The sequence below is a fragment of the Salvelinus alpinus genome, chromosome 11 (genome assembly GCF_045679555.1).
Source record: "Salvelinus alpinus chromosome 11, SLU_Salpinus.1, whole genome shotgun sequence".
Classification (NCBI taxonomy): domain Eukaryota; kingdom Metazoa; phylum Chordata; class Actinopteri; order Salmoniformes; family Salmonidae; genus Salvelinus; species Salvelinus alpinus.
In genome coordinates this window covers 12,584,594-12,606,274 of record NC_092096.1, presented here as the reverse complement: position 1 = coordinate 12,606,274, position 21,681 = coordinate 12,584,594, and the positions used below count along the sequence as shown (strand labels likewise).

Sequence of the window (21,681 nt, the reverse complement as noted above, 5' to 3'; positions counted from 1 at the left end):
ACTGGATAGACTTTCACATTAATGCCTCCAACATGTTGTTTAGAGTACAATTACCCCACCATCTTAACTTTCATCTCATCCATTAACTTCTTACGGCTGAAATCCCGTTAAGGGGATCGATATGACAACAGCCAGTGAAAGTGCAGGGCGCCAAATTCAAACAACAGAAATCTCATAATTAAAATTCCTCAAACATACAAGTATTATACACCATTTTAAAGATAAACTTGTTAATCTCACCACAGTGTCCGATTTCAAAAAGGCTTTACGACGAAAGTACACCATCTGATTATGTTAGGTCAGCGCCTAGTCACAGAAAAACACAGCCATTTTCCAGCCAAAGAGAGGAGTCACAAAAAGCAGAAATAGAGATAAAATTAATCACTAACCTTTGATGATATTCATCAGATGGCACTCATAGGACTTCATGTTACACAATACATGTATGTAAATCTGAGTTTACATTGGCGCGTTATGTTCAGTAATGTTTTGCCTCCAAAACATCTGGTGATTTTGCAGAGAGCCACATCAATTTACAGGAATACTCATCATAAACGTTGATAAAAGATAAGTGTTAGGCATAGAATTAAAGATATACTTCTCCTTAATGCAACTGCTGTGTCAGATTTCAAAAAGACTTTATGGCAAAAGCACACCATGCGATAATCTGAGTACAGCGCTCAGCCACCACACAGATACCCGCCATGTTGTGGAGTCAACAAAAGTCTGAAATAGCGTTATAAATATTCACTTACCTTTGATCTTCATCGGAATGTTCCACAATAAATGTTAGTTTTGTTCGATAAAGTCCATAATTTATGTCCAAATACCTCCTTTTCTTTCGCACGTTTAGTCCAGTAATCCAAATGCACAACGCGCGAGAGCACTACATCCAGATAAAGTCAAAAAAGTTATATTACAGTTCGAAGAAACATGTCAAACGATGTATAGAATCAATCTTTAGGATGTTTTTATCATAACTTCAATACTGTTCCAACCGGACAATTCCTTTGTCTTTAGAAACTAAATGGAACAGAGCTCGCTCTCACATTCGCGCGCGTGACTTAGCTCATAGCATTCTGCAAGACCTGGTTCAAACAGCTCTTATTCGCTCCCCCTTCACAGTAGAAGCCTGAAACAAGGTTCTAAAGACTGTTGACATCTAGTGGAAGCCTTAGGAAGTGCAATCGGACCAAATTTACACTGCATCTTGGATAGGCAAAGACTTGAAAACCTACAAACCTCAGATTAACCACTTCCTGGTTTGATTTTTTTCTCAGAGTTTTGCCTGCCATATAAGTTCTGTTATACTCACAGACATCATTCAAACAGTTTTAGAAACTTCAGATTGTTTTCTATCTAAATATACTAACAAATTGCATATCTTAGCTTCTGGGCCTGAGTAGCAGGCAGTTTACTCTGGGCACCTTATTCATCCAAGCTACTTAATACTGCCCCCCAGCCATAAGAGTTTAACCAATAAAGCAGCTAACCCAACCCAACTATGGCGTTTAAAGTGGCTCCCAGACCCAACCCATCTGCGTGTCTACAGTGGAATCTAGTCTTTCTCTCTCATTAGCTCCACTTCCTCTGTCATGGCGTTTTCCAGACATGACGATCTTTACCGCTGCAGCTGCTGTAAGGAGTACTGTGTGGACCAGACCAACGCTGTCCCAACTGGTCCCGCCTGGTGTATCTTGATGTACACTCAATCTCCAGAATCCAGCACGTGTCCTCGGTTATCTCCTGCTCCTCATGTGCCTCTTTCACCTGGGAATATACACACTGCAACGCACCGGTCATTTCCTGATAACATAGACTCTCCCATAGTGGTCAGATCACTAATCTGTGAGGTGAATAACAGTCCCCAGTACTCCCATCGGTCCCCCAGTTACCAGCTACCAAGCCATGTGACATGAGTCCTCATAAACTGATATCCCAGCAATGATACTAAAGTAACCCCTGCTACTACTAACATGACCCCTGACCTTAACCTCCTTCAATTACTGTTACTACTAACATGACCCCTGACCTTAACCTCCTTCACTTACTGTTACTACTAACATGACCTCCGACCTTAACCTCCTTCAATTACTGTTACTACTAACATGACCTCCGACCTTAACCTCCTTCACTTACTGTTACTACTAACATGACCCCTGACCTTAACCTCCTTAACTTACTGTTACTACTAACATGACCTCCGACCTTAACCTCCTTCAATTACTGTTACTACTAACATGACCCCTGACCTTAACCTCCTTAACTTACTGTTACTACTAACATGACCTCCGACCTTAACCTCCTTCACTTACTGTTACTACTAACATGACCCCTGACCTTAACCTCCTTAACTTACTGTTACTACTAACATGACCTCCGACCTTAACCTCCTTCAATTACTGTTACTACTAACATGACCTCCGACCTTAACCTCCTTCACTTACTGTTACTACTAACATGACCCCTGACCTTAACCTCCTTAACTTACTGTTACTACTAACATGACCTCCGACCTTAACCTCCTTCACTTACTGTTACTACTAACATGACCTCCGACCTTAACCTCCTTCAATTACTGTTACTACTAACATGACCTCCGACCTTAACCTCCTTCAATTACTGTTACTACTAACATGACCTCCGACCTTAACCTCCTTCACTTACTGTTACTACTAACATGACCTCCGACCTTAACCTCCTTCACTTACTGTTACTACTAACATGACCTCCGACCTTAACCTCCTTCACTTACTGTTACTACTAACATGACCTCCGACCTTAACCTCCTTCACTTACTGTTACTACTAACATGACCCCTGACTATACCCTCCTTCACTTACTGTTACTACTAACATGACCTCCGACCTTAACCTCCTTCACTTACTGTTACTACTAACATGACCTCCGACCTTAACCTCCTTCACTTACTGTTACTACTAACATGACCTCTGACCTTAACCTCCTTCACTTACTGTTACTACTAACATGACCCCTGACTATACCCTCCTTCACTTACTGTTACTACTAACATGACCCCTGACCTTAACCTCCTTCACTTACTGTTACTATTAACATGACCCCTGACCTTAACCTCCTTCACTTACTGTTACTACTAACATGACCCCTGACCTTAACCTCCTTCAATTACTGTTACTATTAACATGACCCCTGACCTTAACCTCCTTAACTTACTGTTACTACTAACATGACCTCCGACCTTAACCTCCTTCACTTACTGTTACTACTAACATGACCTCCGACCTTAACCTCCTTAACTTACTGTTACTACTAACATGACCCCTGACCTTAACCTCCTTCACTTACTGTTACTACTAACATGACCTCCGACCTTAACCTCCTTCACTTACTGTTACTACTAACATGACCTCTGACCTTAACCTCCTTCACTTACTGTTACTACTAACATGACCCCTGACCTTAACCTCCTTCACTTACTGTTACTACAGCGACTGTCCTGAGAATAACTACTGCATGTAATCTGTCAAGTGTTCGCCGGCTGTTAGAAATGAGGAAGGAGAGTAATGACGTTGGACCTAACAACCTCACAGGTTTCTGGGAAAGTTGACCATAGTGTCTGAAATGCCAACACGATCTCTGCTACTGTCACCATGTCCTGGGTCTGTGCAATAGTCCCTATATTGGGCACAGTTAGCTGTCCTCCCTCTCCTACGAGCCATCTCCTGTCACAACATACACATTCTCTGTGGATGATACCATTCTATCACCCCCATCACATTCCATCCCACTTAACAGTCTGATGTAAACATTCTGTCTCAAACACAGGCCTCATGTATACCTCACCTCCTGTAAACATTCTGTCTCAAACACAGGCCTCATGTACCTCACCTCCTGTAAACATTCTGTCTCAAACACAGGCCTCATGTACCTCACCTCCTGTAAACATTCTGTCTCAAACACAGGCCTCATGTACCTCACCTCCTGTAAACATTCTGTCTCAAACACAGGCCTCATGTACCTCACCTCCTGTAAACATTCTGTCTCAAACACAGGCCTCATGTACCTCACCTCCTGTAAACATTCTGTCTCAAACACAGGCCTCATGTACCTCACCTCCTGTAAACATTCTGTCTCAAACACAGGCCTCATGTATACCTCACCTCCTGTAAACATTCTGTCTCAAACACAGGCCTCATGTATACCTCACCTCCTGTAAACATTCTGTCTCAAACACAGGCCTCATGTACCTCACCTCCTGTAAACATTCTGTCTCAAACACAGGCCTCATGTACCTCACCTCCTGTAAACATTCTGTCTCAAACACAGGCCTCATGTGTACCTCACCTCCTGTAAACATTCTGTCTCAAACACAGGCCTCGTGTACCTCACCTCCTGTAAATATTCTGTCTCAAACACAGGCCTCGTGTACCTCACCTCCTGTAAATATTCTGTCTCAAACACAGGCCTCATGGACCTCACCTCCTGTAAACATTCTGTCTCAAACACAGGCCTCATGGACCTCACCTCCTGTAAACATTCAGTCTCAAACACAGGCCTCATGGACCTCACCTCCTGTAAACATTCAGTCTCAAACACAGGCCTCATGTATCTCACCTCCTGCTACAGATACATTTACACATATATCATTCCATCTAACCCGTAATACAATAGTCACTACTCCTAATGCACTAGTCACTACTCCTAATGCACTAGTCACTACTCCTAATGCACTAGTCACTACTCCTAATGCACTAGTCACTACTCCTAATGCACTAGTCACTACTCCTAATACACTAGTCACTACTCCTAATGCACTAGTCACTACTCCTAATGCACTAGTCACTACTCCTAATACACTAGTCACTACTCCTAGTACACTAGTCACTACTCCTAATGCACTAGTCACTACTCCTAATGCACTAGTCACTACTCATAATGCACTAGTCACTACTCCTAATACACTAGTCACTACTCCTAATGCACTAGTCACTACTCCTAATGCACTAGTCACTACTCATAATGCACTAGTCACTACTCCTAATGCACTAGTCACTACTCCTAATGCACTAGTCACTACTCCTAATGCACTAGTCACTACTCCTAATGCACTAGTCACTACTCCTAATGCACTAGTCACTACTCCTAATGCACTAGTCACTACTCCTAACGCACTAGTCACTACTCCTAATGCACTAGTCACTACTCCTAATACACTAGTCACTACTCCTAATACACTAGTCACTACTCCTAATACACTAGTCACTACTCCTAATACACTAGTCACTACTCCTAATACACTAGTCACTACTCCTAACACACTAGTCACTACTCCTAACACACTAGTCACTACTCCTAACACACTAGTCACTACTCCTAATGCACTAGTCACTACTCCTAATGCACTAGTCACTACTCCTAACGCACTAGTCACTACTCCTAACGCACTAGTCACTACTCCTAACGCACTAGTCACTACTCCTAACGCACTAGTCACTACTCCTAATGCACTAGTCACTACTCCTAATGCACTAGTCACTACTCCTAATGCACTAGTCATTACTCCCAATGCACTAGTCACTACTCCTAATGCACTAGTCACTACTCCTAATGCACTAGTCACTACTCCTAGTACACTAGTCACTACTCCTAGTACACTAGTCACTACTCCTAACACACTAGTCACTACTCCTAACACACTTCTACAGTTATAAACATGCCTAAAACATTCCTAAATCAATTAGGTCAATATACATCAGTTCCTCCTCTGGAACAATGATCAGTCTTTTGTTCCACGACACCTAAAAACATATTGACTTGAACAGGGAAGAGAGAAAGAGCCTGTTTAATAATTCACCCCACCCTTGATGCTACTAGGACTGTGGACAGAACCGTCCATCCGGTACGTTCTATGGTCATGTGATCCTGGTCTCCATGCCGTCTCCTTCATGTTCATCCTTGGGTGTTATCGCAAGACGCAGACTATGAACCTCGTATGCAATTAATTATACCGTATCATCCAGCAATCTCTATGTATTGATGCGATTTAACATTAATATTCTGATGACATGGTTAAGAAACCCAAGCTATCATCCAGTGAGTTCTCCAATACCTCCCTTTCGGAGGACACTTAAAGATAAGGGTTCTAGAGCCTTCCTGGGCCTAATACATTTTAGCAGTGTCCCCCACGCCTCCAGTTTGAGAACAACTCTCTCTCGCTGAATCCTAACTAAAACATTTTATATATGAACCAACCCAAATGTAGAATGACAGTCCTTAGTGCTTTACTTTGAGTCTTCTGAACCTAGCACACATCAACCCGGTTAATATGTACATTTATAAACGGAACCTTTTATCGCCGGTAATAACTCTTCTCATTACAGCCCCCCTTTGACCCTGTTTTCCTGTCGCGAGTGGCCTGCTAATGAAAGATCGCTATCTCAATGCGTACTTAGTCTAAATTGTTTGCAGTGTGTAGACCTCCCTTCTCCCGGCACTAGCGTGTCTTCAGATAGCGTTGCAGTTCATCTTCCCAACGCCACATGTAAGTCATGTAACACATGTAACTCTTGCCTGTCACATTTGATGGCCCTTGATAATGTCCCGATTTCAATATAAAGTAATGTTTTTCCCACTAATACAAGTCTCTCACCTATCTCACCTATCACCATTCTGTCTGGTCAATTTCTCCCATCAGCACGCTAGCATGAGGTTGTATGTTATATCTCTCCATGCTCACTCCACATGCGCGGTCTCAGCTTCCCTGCCAACCGTACCCAGGTTTGGCTCGGACACAGATAAGTGTTAAAGGTCACTGTCACATTGACCGCCTTTGTCGCTGTTTCTTCAGCCGGTTTGGGAGGGTTTTGAGGTTCACACACACTGTTTGTGGCCATTATTCCTACATGCATTAAGACATCATCTGACGTCACCTTCCATGATAACCTAAAGAGAGGACAGATCAGAACAACAGTTTAGTTCAATTCATTTCTGTTTCAGGAAATCCAGACAAGCTTTGACTATATGACAAATTATTACATTCCCAATTTTCTTAATAACATTATCTCTACGACAAATGTCAAATAACATAACATACTGTTACTGTTGAAACCATTTTCCTACTTAGTTCAGACTCCCTTATTTGACTGGCGAGCTCTCGGAAGAGTTGCCAGATCAGGGAGTTAACACCCTAACCCCTGGGGAGAATCCCAACACTCCAGCAGACCCAATCTGGTGACATTTCTATCGAAACTAAATCAGCAATACACATCACAATCCATTTCATGAAATCAGCAATACACACATCACAATCTATTTGGAGTAACTGTCAACCCTCATTAACATATTTTTCTTTCTATATGCAGACTGAACATAATACATTTGTATATTTACCCAAAGGCCAGGACCCCAGGAAACTGGTAGTTTCCACATGGAACACATGATTGACATTGTGATTCAAAAACAAACACTGCAATAAACACAATTTGAATACCCAATCATCTTAGCATTACAATTCTTGATAATTGTTTATTTATTTAACCTTTATTTAACTAGGCAAGTCATAACTCCATAAGGAAATAATGGTATCTCATTAAGTAATGGTAAAATAGAATAGAGACTGGTGTTTCTCATTCATTTTGTAATTAAATCCCACATGTCCCCTTCATTGATCAAACACCGCTATGTGAAATGTTCCTGTCCCGCGGCTCTCAAGAGGATTTGTTGTTGCTCTTTTGAAAAAGATGGAAACGCTTGTATAGCGTAATTTCCTCCGAATGCAGCAGGCTCCATTCCTACTTTACACTCATTCTTCCGATGTCCGATAGCTCCCTGTTTTACATGTGGGACTATGCCTACGCTTAGATTATTTCGCTACCCAAAACACTAGTCTCAACGTCAACATTGAGTTCCTCTGTCCAGTGTCTGTGTTCTTTTGCACATCTTAATCTTTTATTTTCATTGGCCAGTCTGAGATATGGCTTTTTCTTTGCAACTCTGTCTAGAAGGACAGCATCCCGGAGTCGCCTCTTCACTGTTGACGTTGAGACTGGTGTTTTGCCGGTACTATTTAAGGAAGCTGTCAGTTGAGGACTTGTGAGGCGTCTGTTTCTTAAACTAGACACTATAATGTACTTGTCCTGCTCAGTTGTGCACCGGGGCCTCCCACTCTTTCTATTCTGGTTAGAGCCAGTTTGTGCTGTTCTGTGAAGGGAGTAGTACACAGCGTTGTACGAGATCTTTAGTTTTTTGGCAATTTCTTGCATGGAATAACCTTAATTTCTCAGAACAAGAATAGACTGACGAGTTTCAGAAGAAATTACCATTTTGAGCCTGTAATCGAACCCACAAATGCTGATTCTCCAGATACCCAACTAGTTTAAAGAATGCCAGTTTTATTGCTTTTTTAATCAGGACAACAGTTTTCAGCTGTGCTAATATAATTGCCAAAGGTTTTTTTTATTGATCAATTAGTCTTTTTAAAATGATAAACTTGGATTAGCTAACACAACGTGCCATTGGAACACAGAAGTGATGGTTGCTGATAATGGGGCTATTTAGATATTCCATAAAAAATCAGCCGTTTCCAGCAACAAGTCATTTACAACATTAACAATGTCTACACTGTATTTCTGATCAATTTGATGTTATTTTAAATGGACAAAAAATTTGCTTTTTAAAAAAACAAGGAGGTTTTCAAGTGACCCCAAAGTTTTGAACGGTAGTGTATGTTGTACTGATCTGCCCGCTGGCCGTCAGTTACCCATCTCTGCTTTAGCAAGTCACTGATCAAAGAATGTCCTCTTCTTTCCAGCTCATAAATGAACTGTCGATGAACCTGGACATCGGGGCCATCCTCAACAAAGCTGAAGCTATATGCCTGCAGCTGAAGAGTTGTAAGGTATGTATCCATATATAGATGTCCTATCTTCAGAACGTTTGTGCTTCTAGTATATTCTGAAATACATGCATGGGTTTTGAGAAGCTCACTCATCCGGCTCGAAGGACCATGGTACATAATGGAGGGTTTGCCGAGTGTGGAGAGGGAAAGGAAGTGGGATACAATTTGGTTTGTGCAGTTTCCAGTAGAAGGGTGTGAAGGGGGTTTTAACTTTTTTGTTTATTCCGACAATATCTTTATAGAATTTACCCAACGGTGGTAGAAACACACAGGGGGTATGAATGAATGCAGTTGAATCTAACCCACATTCAAAAAACCTTTCTGTGACATATGTTTTTTATATTTATTTTTATTTATTTTATAGAAATAAGAAAACTGTGTAGGATTTCCCCAACTTGGTGGTATAACTATATACAAAGGGTGTGTGAATAAATCCAGTTGAAACTAAACCTCATTAAAACTGTCTGACACACATTTTTAATAGTTTCTTCTGATGATATCCTTGTAGGATGTGTCCAACTCCATGGCAGAACATTAGATACCTTCAGAATGTTTGTGCCTGTATTCTGAAACCCTTACTGAACTCAGATTCGATTGTACCTATATTCATAGCTAACAATCTGATGTTTATTATCTGTGTAGGATTTGCCCAACTCAGTGGTTGAGATCCTTGGATTCAACAGCACAGACACTGAGTCATCATCCCAGTCAGAGGACACTGAGAGAACGGACAGACCAGACTCTCCGGAACCTTCTACACCGTCAGACGACCAGCAGGACTCAGTCTCTGACTACGGCCCCAGCGGCAACAACAGACACTTACGGGACGCAGCGCGTGACGTTTACAAATTAGCCTACCTATCGTAGCCAGCCTGGCTAACAGTAGTCTCTCGTCCAGTGAGAGAGTTGGCTCTGGTGGCTGAGATGGGGCTCACAGCCTAGTGAAAAAAGGTGGATTGCCTCTCTTCCACCTCACAGACAGAGGAGAGATAGGAAACGGCTTCTCATGGCAGTATCTTTATAATAGAGCCCAAGAGGTATTCATTTAAAGGAAGTTTTGCAAATCAAATCATTTTTGTAATGATTCTCTGTCTGTTAATCATCTAATTTTTCTTGTTAGAGGTTGGTCTTTGAGTTTTTAGGATATTGCTCCTTATTGTCCCTGACTCCAAGGTATTTAGTGTTCAGCAGATTGTTCCTTATTGCCCCTGACTCCAAGGTATTTAGTGTTCAGCAGATTGTTCCTTATTGCCCCTGACTCCAAGGTATTTAGTGTTCAGCAGATTGCTCCTTATTGCCCCTGACTCCAAGGTATTTAGTGTTCAGCAGATTGCTCCTTATTGCCCCTGACTCCAAGGTATTTAGTGTTCAGCAGATTGCTCCTTATTGCCCCTGACTCCAAGGTATTTAGTGTTCAGCAGATTGCCCCTGACTCCAAGGTATTTAGTGTTCAGCAGATTGCTCCTTATTGCCCCTGACTCCAAGGTATTTAGTGTTCAGCAGATTGCTCCTTATTGCCCCTGACTCCAAGGTATTTAGTGTTCAGCAGATTACTCCTTATTGCCCCTGACTCCGAGGTATTTAGTGTTCAGCAGATTGCTCCTGACTCCGTGGTATTTAGTGTTCAGCAGATTGTTCCTTATTGCCCCTGACTCCAAGGTATTTAGTGTTCAGCAGATTGTTCCTTATTGCCCCTGACTCCAAGGTATTTAGTGTTCAGCAGATTGATTGCCCCTGACTCCAAGGTATTTAGTGTTCAGCAGATTGCTCCTGACTCCGTGGTATTTAGTGTTCAGCAGATTGCTCCTTATTGCCCCTGACTCCGAGGTATTTAGTGTTCAGCAGATTGTTCCTTAATGCCCCTGACTCCAAGGTATTTAGTGTTCAGCAGATTGCTCCTTATTGCCCCTGACTCCAAGTTATTTAGTGTTCAGCAGATTGCTCCTTATTGCCCCTGACTCCAAGGTATTTAGTGTTCAGCAGATTGCTCCTTATTGCCCCTGACTCCAAGGTATTTAGTGTTCAGCAGATTGCTCCTTATTGCCCCTGACTCCAAGGTATTTAGTGTTCAGCAGATTGCCCCTGACTCCAAGGTATTTAGTGTTCAGCAGATTGCTCCTTATTGCCCCTGACTCCAAGGTATTTAGTGTTCAGCAGATTGCTCCTTATTGCCCCTGACTCCAAGGTATTTAGTGTTCAGCAGATTACTCCTTATTGCCCCTGACTCCGAGGTATTTAGTGTTCAGCAGATTGCTCCTTATTGCCCCTGACTCCGAGGTATTTAGTGTTCAGCAGATTGCTCCTTATTGCCCCTGACTCCAAGGTATTTAGTGTTCAGCAGATTGTTCCTTATTGCCCCTGACTCCAAGGTATTTAGTGTTCAGCAGATTGCTCCTTATTGCCCCTGACTCCAAGGTATTTAGTGTTCAGCAGATTGCTCCTTATTGCCCCTGACTCCGAGGTATTTAGTGTTCAGCAGATTGCTCCTTATTGCCCCTGACTCCGAGGTATTTAGTGTTCAGCAGATTGTTCCTTAATGCCCCTGACTCCAAGGTATTTAGTGTTCAGCAGATTGCTCCTTATTGCCCCTGACTCCAAGTTATTTAGTGTTCAGCAGATTGCTCCTTATTGCCCCTGACTCCAAGGTATTTAGTGTTCAGCAGATTGCTCCTTATTGCCCCTGACTCCAAGGTATTTAGTGTTCAGCAGATTGCTCCTTATTGCCCCTGACTCCAAGGTATTTAGTGTTCAGCAGATTGCTCCTTATTGCCTTGTTAATCTTGACTTGTTAATCGCTCCTGAATCGTGTGAACAGTCAAATGTAATGCTGAAGTAGTTGACATTTAAATAGAGGTGGAAGGGCTGAGGAATGGATAAGGTTTTATATAAACAGGGCTTATTATATTTCACTATAGTATTCAGCTAATATGAGCCCTACTGTAGGTGTAATTCAATTATAACTATTTCACAAAGATGTGGTTGTATTATCTCAAGGCAAGGCCACTCTCCTCTACCAACTGAAAAGGATTTTCTGCCCTGCAGCCCATTGACATGGATTATACACAGTGTACAAAACATTAAGAACACCTGATCTTTCCATAACATAGACTGACCAGGTGAATCCAGGTGAAAGATATGATCCCTTATTGATGTCACTTGTTAAATTCTCTTCAATCGGTGTAGAATAAGGGGAGGAGACGGGTTAAAGAAGGGGTTTTAAGCCTTCAGACATGGATTGTGTGCCATTCAGAGGGTGAATGGCCAAGACAAAATATTTAAGTGCCTTTGAATGGGGGTATGGTAGTAGGCGCCAGGCGCACCAGTTTAAGTGTGTGAAGAACTGCAACGTTGCTGGGTTTTTCAACCGTTTCCTGTGTGTATTAACAATGGTCCACCATCCAAAGGACATGCAGCCAACTTGACACAACTGTGGGAAACATGAGTCAACATGAGCCAGCATCCCTGTGGAACGCTTTCGACACCTTGTAGAGTCCATGTCCCGACGAATTGAGGCTGTTCTGAGGGCAAAAGGGGATGCAACTCAACAGTAGGAAAGTGTTCCTAATGTTTGTCCACTCAGTGTTTTTCTATGCAGCTGCCTCACTGACATCTGATTTGGTATGACTGAAAGACACATGATTTATATTGAAAAATGTACTTTGTTTCTGAATCCATATTGTTAATCATCCTAGAATGTGTGGGTTGGCATGGTGATAATATATGTACACATATATATATATATACATGTATGTTCCTCTTGACTGGAGGTTCCCAGAAGTTGCTTTGTCAAACACCCAACCTTACAGCAACGTTTTTACAATGATGTAGAGTTCATGCTAAGCCAACCATGAGGCCTTTGTCAACATATACAGACAGACTTACTTCCATGTACTCGTCTATATCATCTGTTAGCTTATTGGCCTCCCAAAACGTAGTGAATATGGTTCTTGATGTGTTTAACATTGACACGTAAAGATTGTAAAGGAGTTGATGTAGTCATTGATTATGTTGCTTGGTTGAAACTTGTAGCCTTCAAGTGATTTATCAGAAACAGTAATGCTGGAAGACTGTTCGCACCTGAATCTTTCTGTGTACAGATTTGTATATTTCAGCAGTTTGTACTGTGTATATATATATTTGATACCGTCTTTGACAACCAATTATGTTTTGAAATCTTTTAAAGAACCTGAATTTCATGACTCCTCTTTTGTATTGCTTCCTGTGATAGGAGTATCAGTAGCCATCTCCCCTCTGTTCAGGAGTCTCTCCCAGTCCTGACGGTCGTCTATGGGAGGATCTCAATGGCCTTTCCTTGATTTCTAGCATCTTCGCTTCCTTAACACCCATTGGATGAAATGGTCAGATGGGGAGGGAACTCTTACCTTCTCATCCAATGGGTTTTAAGAAGGAGGCGAGAAGAGACGATGCGAAGAATCAAGGAAAAGCAATTGAGGTTCTCTCCATGTCTCAACTGGCCGGGGCCAGTCTGTTCACAGTTCCACATATCCTGTGGCTAGAAATATAACAAAATGAACCATAATGTCCCTTTATTATGTTCCCTATTTTACACCGACACAAATGGACAACTATATACCTTTTTTTGTTTTCCAATACAATGAATACTGCTCATTCAAAGGCTTAATGTAACAGTGAGACAACAGAACACCTTCAGGTTAGTTATTTACCGATGCGACAATGAATCTTTTGGCTCTCAGCTGATGTGCTATTCTCTCCGGTCTCTCTTGTTATTGTAAGAGATTTGGAGTCGTTCCTAGAAATAGAGGCTGCTTCCCAAATGGCACCCTATTCCCTACGCAGTGCACTACTTAGCCTAGGGCTCTGGTCAAAAGTAGTGCACTATATAGTGAATAGGGGGACAATCAGTGTCTGAGATTCAGCATCTGAATAGGACCGTCTGAATGAAACAGTATCACTAGTCTGTTCAGTGTTCATAGCGTTTGTAGCAACAACAAAAAACAGCGTGAGGATTTTCATATCCTTGTCCCATAGGAAATGACCTCAGTTGCTATGTCACTTTCTAGGCTACAGCCTGAGGCCCCTAACTCTGCATGCCTGCCCTCCTGTCACCCAGGAATGTGAGTAAAACCAACATACAAGGGTTCTGTTGGCCTCGCCTTGAAGAATAAACTGAGATATCAGATATCAAACACTTTTATAAATACTTAATTTTCTCTGGGTTAAGTTTTTTTTTAAATGAGAGCTGTAGGTGCTATTGTGGTTTTGTAACAAACTACTTGTGAGTTATGGATATATGTGCTAGTGAATTGGCTGTGCATGTTCGAAAGCCTGCAAATTGTGAGAAAAAAAATAGCACTTTACAAATGAAATAGAACTTCACACATCTTGAGACCGCCAGATGGCTCATAGCAAGTGCCAGTATTATTAATATAGCTAAGACTACCAGCTGTTGTAAGCCGTCTGAAACAACGCATAGCTGAACCCCGCAGCTCAATCAGGTGGAAGAACACTGTATATCCATCCAGTAGCAGCTCAATCAGGTGTCAGAACACTGAATATCCATCCAATAGCAGCTCAATCAGGTGTCAGAACACTGAATATCCATCCAATAGCAGCTCAATCAGGTGTCAGAACACTGAATATCCATCCAATAGCAGCTCAATCAGGTGGAAGAACACTGAATATCCATCCAGTAGCAGCTCAATCAGGTGTCAGAACACTGAATATCCATCCAATAGCAGCTCAATCAGGTGGAAGAACACTGAATATCCATCCAGTAGCAGCTCAATCAGGTGTCAGAACACTGAATATCCATCCAATAGCAGCTCAATCAGGTGGAAGAACACTGAATATCCATCCAATAGCAGCTCAATCAGGTGGAAGAACACTGAATATCCATCCAGTAGCAGCTCAATCAGGTGTCAGAACACTGAATATCCACCCAATAGCAGCTCAATCAGGTGTCAGAACACTGAATATCCATCCAGTAGCAGCTCAATCAGGTGGAAGAACACTGAATATCCACCCAATAGCAGCTCAATCAGGTGTCAGAACACTGAATATCCATCCAATAGCAGCTCAATCAGGTGTCAGAACACTGAATATCCATCCAATAGCAGCTCAATCAGGTGGAAGAACACTGAATATCCATCCAGTAGCAGCTCAATCAGGTGGAAGAACACTGAATATCCACCCAATAGCAGCTCAATCAGGTGTCAGAACACTGAATATCCATCCAATAGCAGCTCAATCAGGTGTCAGAACACTGAATATCCACCCAATAGCAGCTCAATCAGGTGGAAGAACACTGAATATCCATCCAATAGCAGCTCAATCAGGTGGAAGAACACTGAATATCCACCCAATAGCAGCTCAATCAGGTGTCAGAACACTGAATATCCATCCAATAGCAGCTCAATCAGGTGTCAGAACACTGAATATCCATCCAATAGCAGCTCAATCAGGTGTCAGAACACTGAATATCCATCCAGTAGCAGCTCAATCAGGTGTCAGAACACTGAATATCCATCCAATAGCAGCTCAATCAGGTGTCAGAACACTGAATATCCATCCAATAGCAGCTCAATCAGGTGGAAGAACACTGAATATCCATCCAATAGCAGCTCAATCAGGTGTCAGAACACTGAATATCCATCCAATAGCAGCTCAATCAGGTGTCAGAACACTGAATATCCATCCAATAGCAGCTCAATCAGGTGGAAGAACACTGAATATCCATCCAATAGCAGCTCAATCAGGTGTCAGAACACTGAATATCCATCCAATAGCAGCTCAATCAGGTGGAAGAACACTGAATATCCATCCAGTAGCAGCTCACTTTGTGGAAGCGAACCATCCCATCTCCTCCCTCAAATACACAGGCGTTGGAGCATGTTGCTCTACCAAGGAGAGGAGGTAACATGGCGGTCCTACTACTACTGAGGAGAGGAGGTAACATGGAGGTCCTACTACTACAGAGGAGAGGAGGTAACATGGAGGTCCTACTACTACTGAGGAGAGGAGGTAACATGGAGGTCCTACCAAGGAGAGGAGGTAACATGGAGATCCTACTACTACAGAGGAGAGGAGGTAACATGGAGGTCCTACTACTACTGAGGAGAGGAGTAAACATGGAGGTCCTACTACTACTGAGGAGAGGAGGTAACATGGAGGTCCTACTACTACTGAGGAGAGGAGGTAACATGGAGGTCCTACTACTACTGAGGAGAGGAGGGAACATGGAGGTCCTACTACTACTGAGGAGAGGAGGTAACATGGAGGTCCTGCTACTACTGAGGAGAGGAGAGGAGGTAACATGGAGGTCCTACTACTACAGAGGAGAGGAGGTAACATGGAGGTCCTACTACTACTGAGGAGAGGAGGTAACATGGAGATCCTACTACTACAGAGGAGAGGAGGTAACATGGAGATCCTACTACTACTGAGGAGAGGAGGTAACATGGAGGTCCTACTACTACTGAGGAGAGGAGGTAACATGGAGATCCTACTACTACTGAGGAGAGGAGGTAACATGGAGATCCTACTACTACAGAGGAGAGGAGGTAACATGGAGGTCCTACTACTACTGAGGAGAGGAGAGGAGGTAACATGGAGGTCCTACTACTACTGAGGAGAGGAGGTAACATGGAGATCCTACTACTACAGAGGAGAGGAGGTAACATGGAGATCCTACTACTACAGAGGAGAGGAGGTAACATGGAGGTCCTACTACTACTGAGGAGAGGAGGTAACATGGAGATCCTACTACTACTGAGGAGAGGAGGTAACATGGAGATCCTACTACTACAGAGGAGAGGAGGTAACATGGAGATCCTACTACTACAGAGGAGAGGAGGTAACATGGAGGTCCTACTACTACAGAGGAGAGGAGGTAACATGGCGGTCCTACTACTACAGAGGAGAGGAGGTAACATGGAGATCCTACTACTACAGAGGAGAGGAGGTAACATGGAGGTCCTACTACTACAGAGGAGAGGAGGTAACATGGAGGTCCTACTACTACAGAGGAGAGGAGGTAACATGGAGATCCTACTACTACAGAGGAGAGGAGGTAACATGGAGGTCCTACTACTACAGAGGAGAGGAGGTAACATGGCGGTCCTACTACTACAGAGGAGAGGAGGTAACATGGAGATCCTACTACTACAGAGGAGAGGAGGTAACATGGAGATCCTACTACTACAGAGGGAGGCCTACTTGATATCCTGTTTAAAAACATTGACCCCTTGTGGTCTGAATTATTGACTTAGATCTCAAACACTTAAACAACACAATGTAACTCCAAGTCAACCACACTTCTGTGAAATCAAACTGTCCACTTAGGAAGCAACACTGATTGACAATAAATTTCACATACTGTTGTGCAAATGGAATAGACAACAGGTGGAAATTATAGGCAATTAGCAAGACACCCCCAATAAAGGAGTGGTTCTGCAGGTGGTGACCACAGACCACTTCTCAGTTCCTATGCTTCCTGGCTGATGTTTTGGTCACTTTTGAATGCTGGCGGTGCTTTCACTCTAGTGGTAGCATGAGACGGAGTCTACAACCCACACAAGTGGCTCAGGTAGTGCAGTTCATCCAGGATGGCACATCAATGCGAGCTGTGGCAAGAAGGTTTGCTGTGTCTGTCAGCGTAGTGTCCAGAGCATGGAGGTGCTACCAGGAGACAGGCCAGTACATCAGGAGACGTGGAGGAGGCCGTAGGAGGGCAACAACCCAGCAGCAGGACCGCTACCTCCGCCTTTGTGCAAGGAGGAGCACTGCCAGAGCCCTGCAAAATGTGGTCACTACCTGCAGAACCACTCCTTTATTGGGGGTGTCTTGCTAATTTTGCACAACAGCATGTGAAATTTATTGTCAATCAGTGTTGCTTCCTAAGTGGACAGTTTGATTTCACAGAAGTGTGATTGACTTGGAGTTACATTGTGTTGTTTAAGTGTTCCCTTTATTTTTTTGAGCAGTGTATATATATATATATATAAGTGGGCGACTATTTTTATAACCGGTAAGTCGTATGAAAATCATATATTATTGGTGTTTTGAGTCCTCTGACAATTCCAGGAAAAGCTAGTGTTTTCATGGGGCAGTAGGTGAGCAGATGGCTGTGTCATGTCTGTCCAGGTGAGCTCCCTCAGCACACCAGTAGCGCCAACATGTTAACTGATTGGCAGATAGTTTGACTGGAGAGTTCTCTTCCTAGCTTTATATAAGTGAGTAGTGTCTGCATCCCAAGTGGCACCCTATTCCCTATATAGTGCACTACTTTTGACCAGAGTTTGCACCCTATTCCCTATATAGTGCACTACTTTTGACCAGAGTTTGCACCCTATTCCCTATATAGTGCACTACTTTTGACCAGAGTGCTATGGGAATAGGGTGCCATTTCAGAAGCAGACAGTGACTAACACACCTGTATATACCACATGTATGGTTGATAGGAAGTGTGACTTCAGACTCCGAGAAGCTAAGCCGGTCCTTATCTCTCCCCTCCAGACCGATGAGGGGGTCGTCAGCAGGTAGCCAGGGAACAGTGCACTGAGCTGGGGTATTAGGCTCTGCATCTCCCCCCCCCCTGGGAGCAACAGACCATGGAGAGTCTGAGACAGATGCCTCAGTGAGAAAGCACGGGGGCTGGGTTTAAGGGTAACTACCGTCCAATTTCCAAGTTAACTTGCCTTTCCAAACTTTTAGAATCCCTGGGCAACTCTCAGCTTTTAAATTGTCTTCTAAATGTGCACCAGTCTGGTTTTAGACCTGGGGCCATATGTACAGTGCATTCAGAAAGTATTCAGACCCCTTAACTTTTTCCACATTTTGTAATGTTACAGCCTTATTCTGAAATGGATTCAATCGTTTTTTCCCCCCTCATCAATCAACAAACAATACCTCATAATGAAAGTCCCAAAATGGGTTTTTATATATTTTTGCTAATTTATAAAAAACATCACGTTTGCGTCAGTATTCACACTTTACTCAGTACTTTGTTGAAGCACCTTTGGCAGCGATTACAGCCTCGAGTCTTCTTGCCTATGATGCTACAAGCTTTGCACACCTGTATTTGGGGAGTTTCTCCCATTCTTCTCTGCAGATCCTCAAGATCTGTCAGGTTGGATGGGGAGCATTGCTGCACAGCTATTATCACATCTCTCCAAAGATGTTCGATCGGGTTCAAGTCCAGGCTCTGGCTGGGCCACTCAAGGACATTCAGAGACTTTTCCCGAAGCCACTCCTCTGTTGTCTTGGCTGTGGGCTTAGGTTCGTTGTCCTTTTGTGAAGTGAACCTTCACCCCAGTCTGAGGTTTTCATCATGGATCTCTCTGTACATTGCTCTGTTCATCTTTGCCTTGATCCTGACTAGTCTCCCAGTCCCTGCCACTGAAAAACATCCCCACAGCATGATGCTGCCACCACCATGCTTCACCGTAGGGATGGTGTGAGGTTTCCTCCAGACGTGATGACTAGCATTCAGGCCAAAGAGTTCAATCTTGGTTTCATCTGACCATAGAATCGTGTTTCTACTGGTTTGAGTCCTTTAGGTGCCTTTTGGTAAACTCTAATCGGGCTGTCAAACTCCAATCGGGCTTTTGCTGAGGAGTGCTTTCCGTCTGGCCACTCTAACATAAAGGCCTGTTTGGTGGAGTGCTGCATAGATGGGAGAACCTTTCAGAAGGACAACTCTGGACAACTCTGGGTACTCTGGAGCTCTGTCAGAGTGACCATCGGGTCCTTGGTCACCTCCTTGACCAAGGCCCTGCTCCCCCGATTGCTCAGTTTGGCCAGGCGGCCAGCTCTAGGAAGAGTCTTGGTGGTTCCAAACTTCTTCCATTTAAGAATGATTGAAGCCACTGTGTCCTTGGGAACCTTCAATACTGCAGACATTTTGGTACCCTTCCCCAGATCTGTGCCTCGACATATTCCTGTCTCAGAGCTCTACAGACAATTCCTTCGACCTCATGGCTTGGTTTTTGCTCTGACATGCATTGTCAACTGTGGGACCTTTATATAGACAGGTGTGTGCCTTTCCAAATTATGTCCAATTCATAAAATTTACCACAGGTTGACTCCAATCAAGTTGTAGAAACGTATCAAGGATGATCAATGTAAACAGGATACACCTGCTCAATTTCGAGGCTCATAGCGAAGGGTCTGAATACTAATGTAAATAAGGTATTTCAGTTCATTTGTAATACATTTACAAAAATGTGTAAAAACCTGTTTTTGCTTTGTTATTATGGGCTATTGTGTGTAGACTGATGAGGAAAAAACGATTTACTCCATTTTAGAATAAGGCTGTAACGTAACGTGGAAAAAGTCAAGGGATGTGAATACTTTCCGAATGCACTGGATCAATTGTCTTAGAGAAGGAGTGCTGCTCTAGGATCTGGTTTTCCCTGTCCATGTGTAACGGATGTGAAATGGCTAGCTAGTTAGCGGTGGTGCGCGCTAATAGCCTTTCAATCGGTGACGTCACTTGCTCTGAGCCCTTGAAGTAGTAGTTCCCCTTGCTCTGCAAGGGCCGCGGCCTTTGTGGAGCGATGGGTAACGATGCTTCGTGGTTGACTGTTGTTGATGTGTGCAGAGGGTCCCTGGTTCGAGCCCGGGTATGGGCGAGGGGACGGACGTAAAGTTAAACTGTTACACATGTAATCTTATTCATTATGATCAAACCTGATCCTAAATCAGTACTTTTGCTCTGATCTGCTTGATACACACAGTACCTAAAGAAAGTATTCACACAGCCTGAATTTAAAATGGATTCAATTGAGATGTCACTGTCCTAAACACAATACCCCATAATGTCAAAGTGGAATTATGTTTTTAGACATTTTTACAAATTAATTAAAAATGAAAAGTTGAAATGTCTTGAGTCAATAAGTATTCAACCCCTTTGTTATGGCAAGCCTAAATAAGTTCAGGAGTAAAAATGTGCTTAACAAGTCACATATGTTGCATGGACTCACTCTGTGCGCAATAATAGTGTTTAATATGATTTTTGAATGACTACCTAATCTCTGTACCCCCAACACAATTATCTATCTGTAAGGTCTTTCAGTCAAGCAGTTAATTTCAAACACAGATTCAACCACAAAGACCAGGGAGGTTTTTCAGTGCCTCGCAAAGAACGCCACCTATTTATTTATTTTTTTTAATCAGATTTGAAATATCCCTTTGAGCAAGGTGAAGTTATTAATTATACTTTGGATGGTGTGTCAATACACCCAGTCACTACAAAGATACAGGCGCCCTTCCTAACTTAGTTGCCAGAGAGGAAGGAAACAGCACAGGGATTTCACCATGAAAGCAGTTAGAGTTTAATGACTGTGATAGGAGGAAATTGAGGATGGATCAACAACATTGTAGTTACTCCACAATACTAACCTAAATGACAGAGGGAAAAGAACAAAGCCTGTACAAAACATGCATCCTGTTTGCAACATGGCACTAAAGTAAAACTGCAAAAAATGTGGCAAAGCAAATAGCTTTGTCTTGAATACAAAGTGCAATGTTTGGGGCAAATCCAATACAGCACATTCAGTACATTACTGAGTACCACTCTCCATATTTTCAGCATAGTGGTGGCCATATCATTTTATGGGTATTCTTGTAATCGTTAAGGACTTGGGAATTTTTCAGGATAAAAAAAAGAAACAGAATGGAGTTAAGCTCAGGCAAAATCCTGGAGGAAAACCTGGTCCAGTCGGCTCTCCGATTCAGAGGGTTAAATGCGGAAGACACATTTCAGTTGAAGGCATTCAGTTGTACAACTGACTTCCCCCTTTCCCTTGCCACCAGACACTTGA

At 42.9% G+C, this 21,681-nt stretch overlaps 1 protein-coding gene across 2 annotated transcripts in view; it reads left to right on the top strand.

Moving 5' to 3' along the window:
* The window catches only part of LOC139533580 (TBC1 domain family member 15-like), a 91,421-nt gene extending 78,347 nt beyond the window's left edge, over positions 1 to 13,074 (top strand). Inside the window, exons 16-20 of one of the 2 annotated variants that reach the window (XM_071331730.1) lie at positions 8,792 to 8,878; positions 9,521 to 10,317; positions 10,624 to 10,659; positions 10,936 to 10,971; positions 11,202 to 13,074. In XM_071331730.1, the coding sequence (XP_071187831.1) occupies positions 8,792 to 8,878; positions 9,521 to 9,745 (312 nt within the window). In that variant the 3' untranslated portion in view covers positions 9,746 to 10,317; positions 10,624 to 10,659; positions 10,936 to 10,971; positions 11,202 to 13,074. Of the gene's footprint in view, positions 1 to 8,791; positions 8,879 to 9,520; positions 10,318 to 10,455; positions 10,660 to 10,935; positions 10,972 to 11,201 lie in introns of both variants that reach the window. The other variant, XM_071331729.1, reaches the window with a different exon arrangement.
* Positions 13,075 to 21,681: the final 8,607 nt, after the last annotated feature.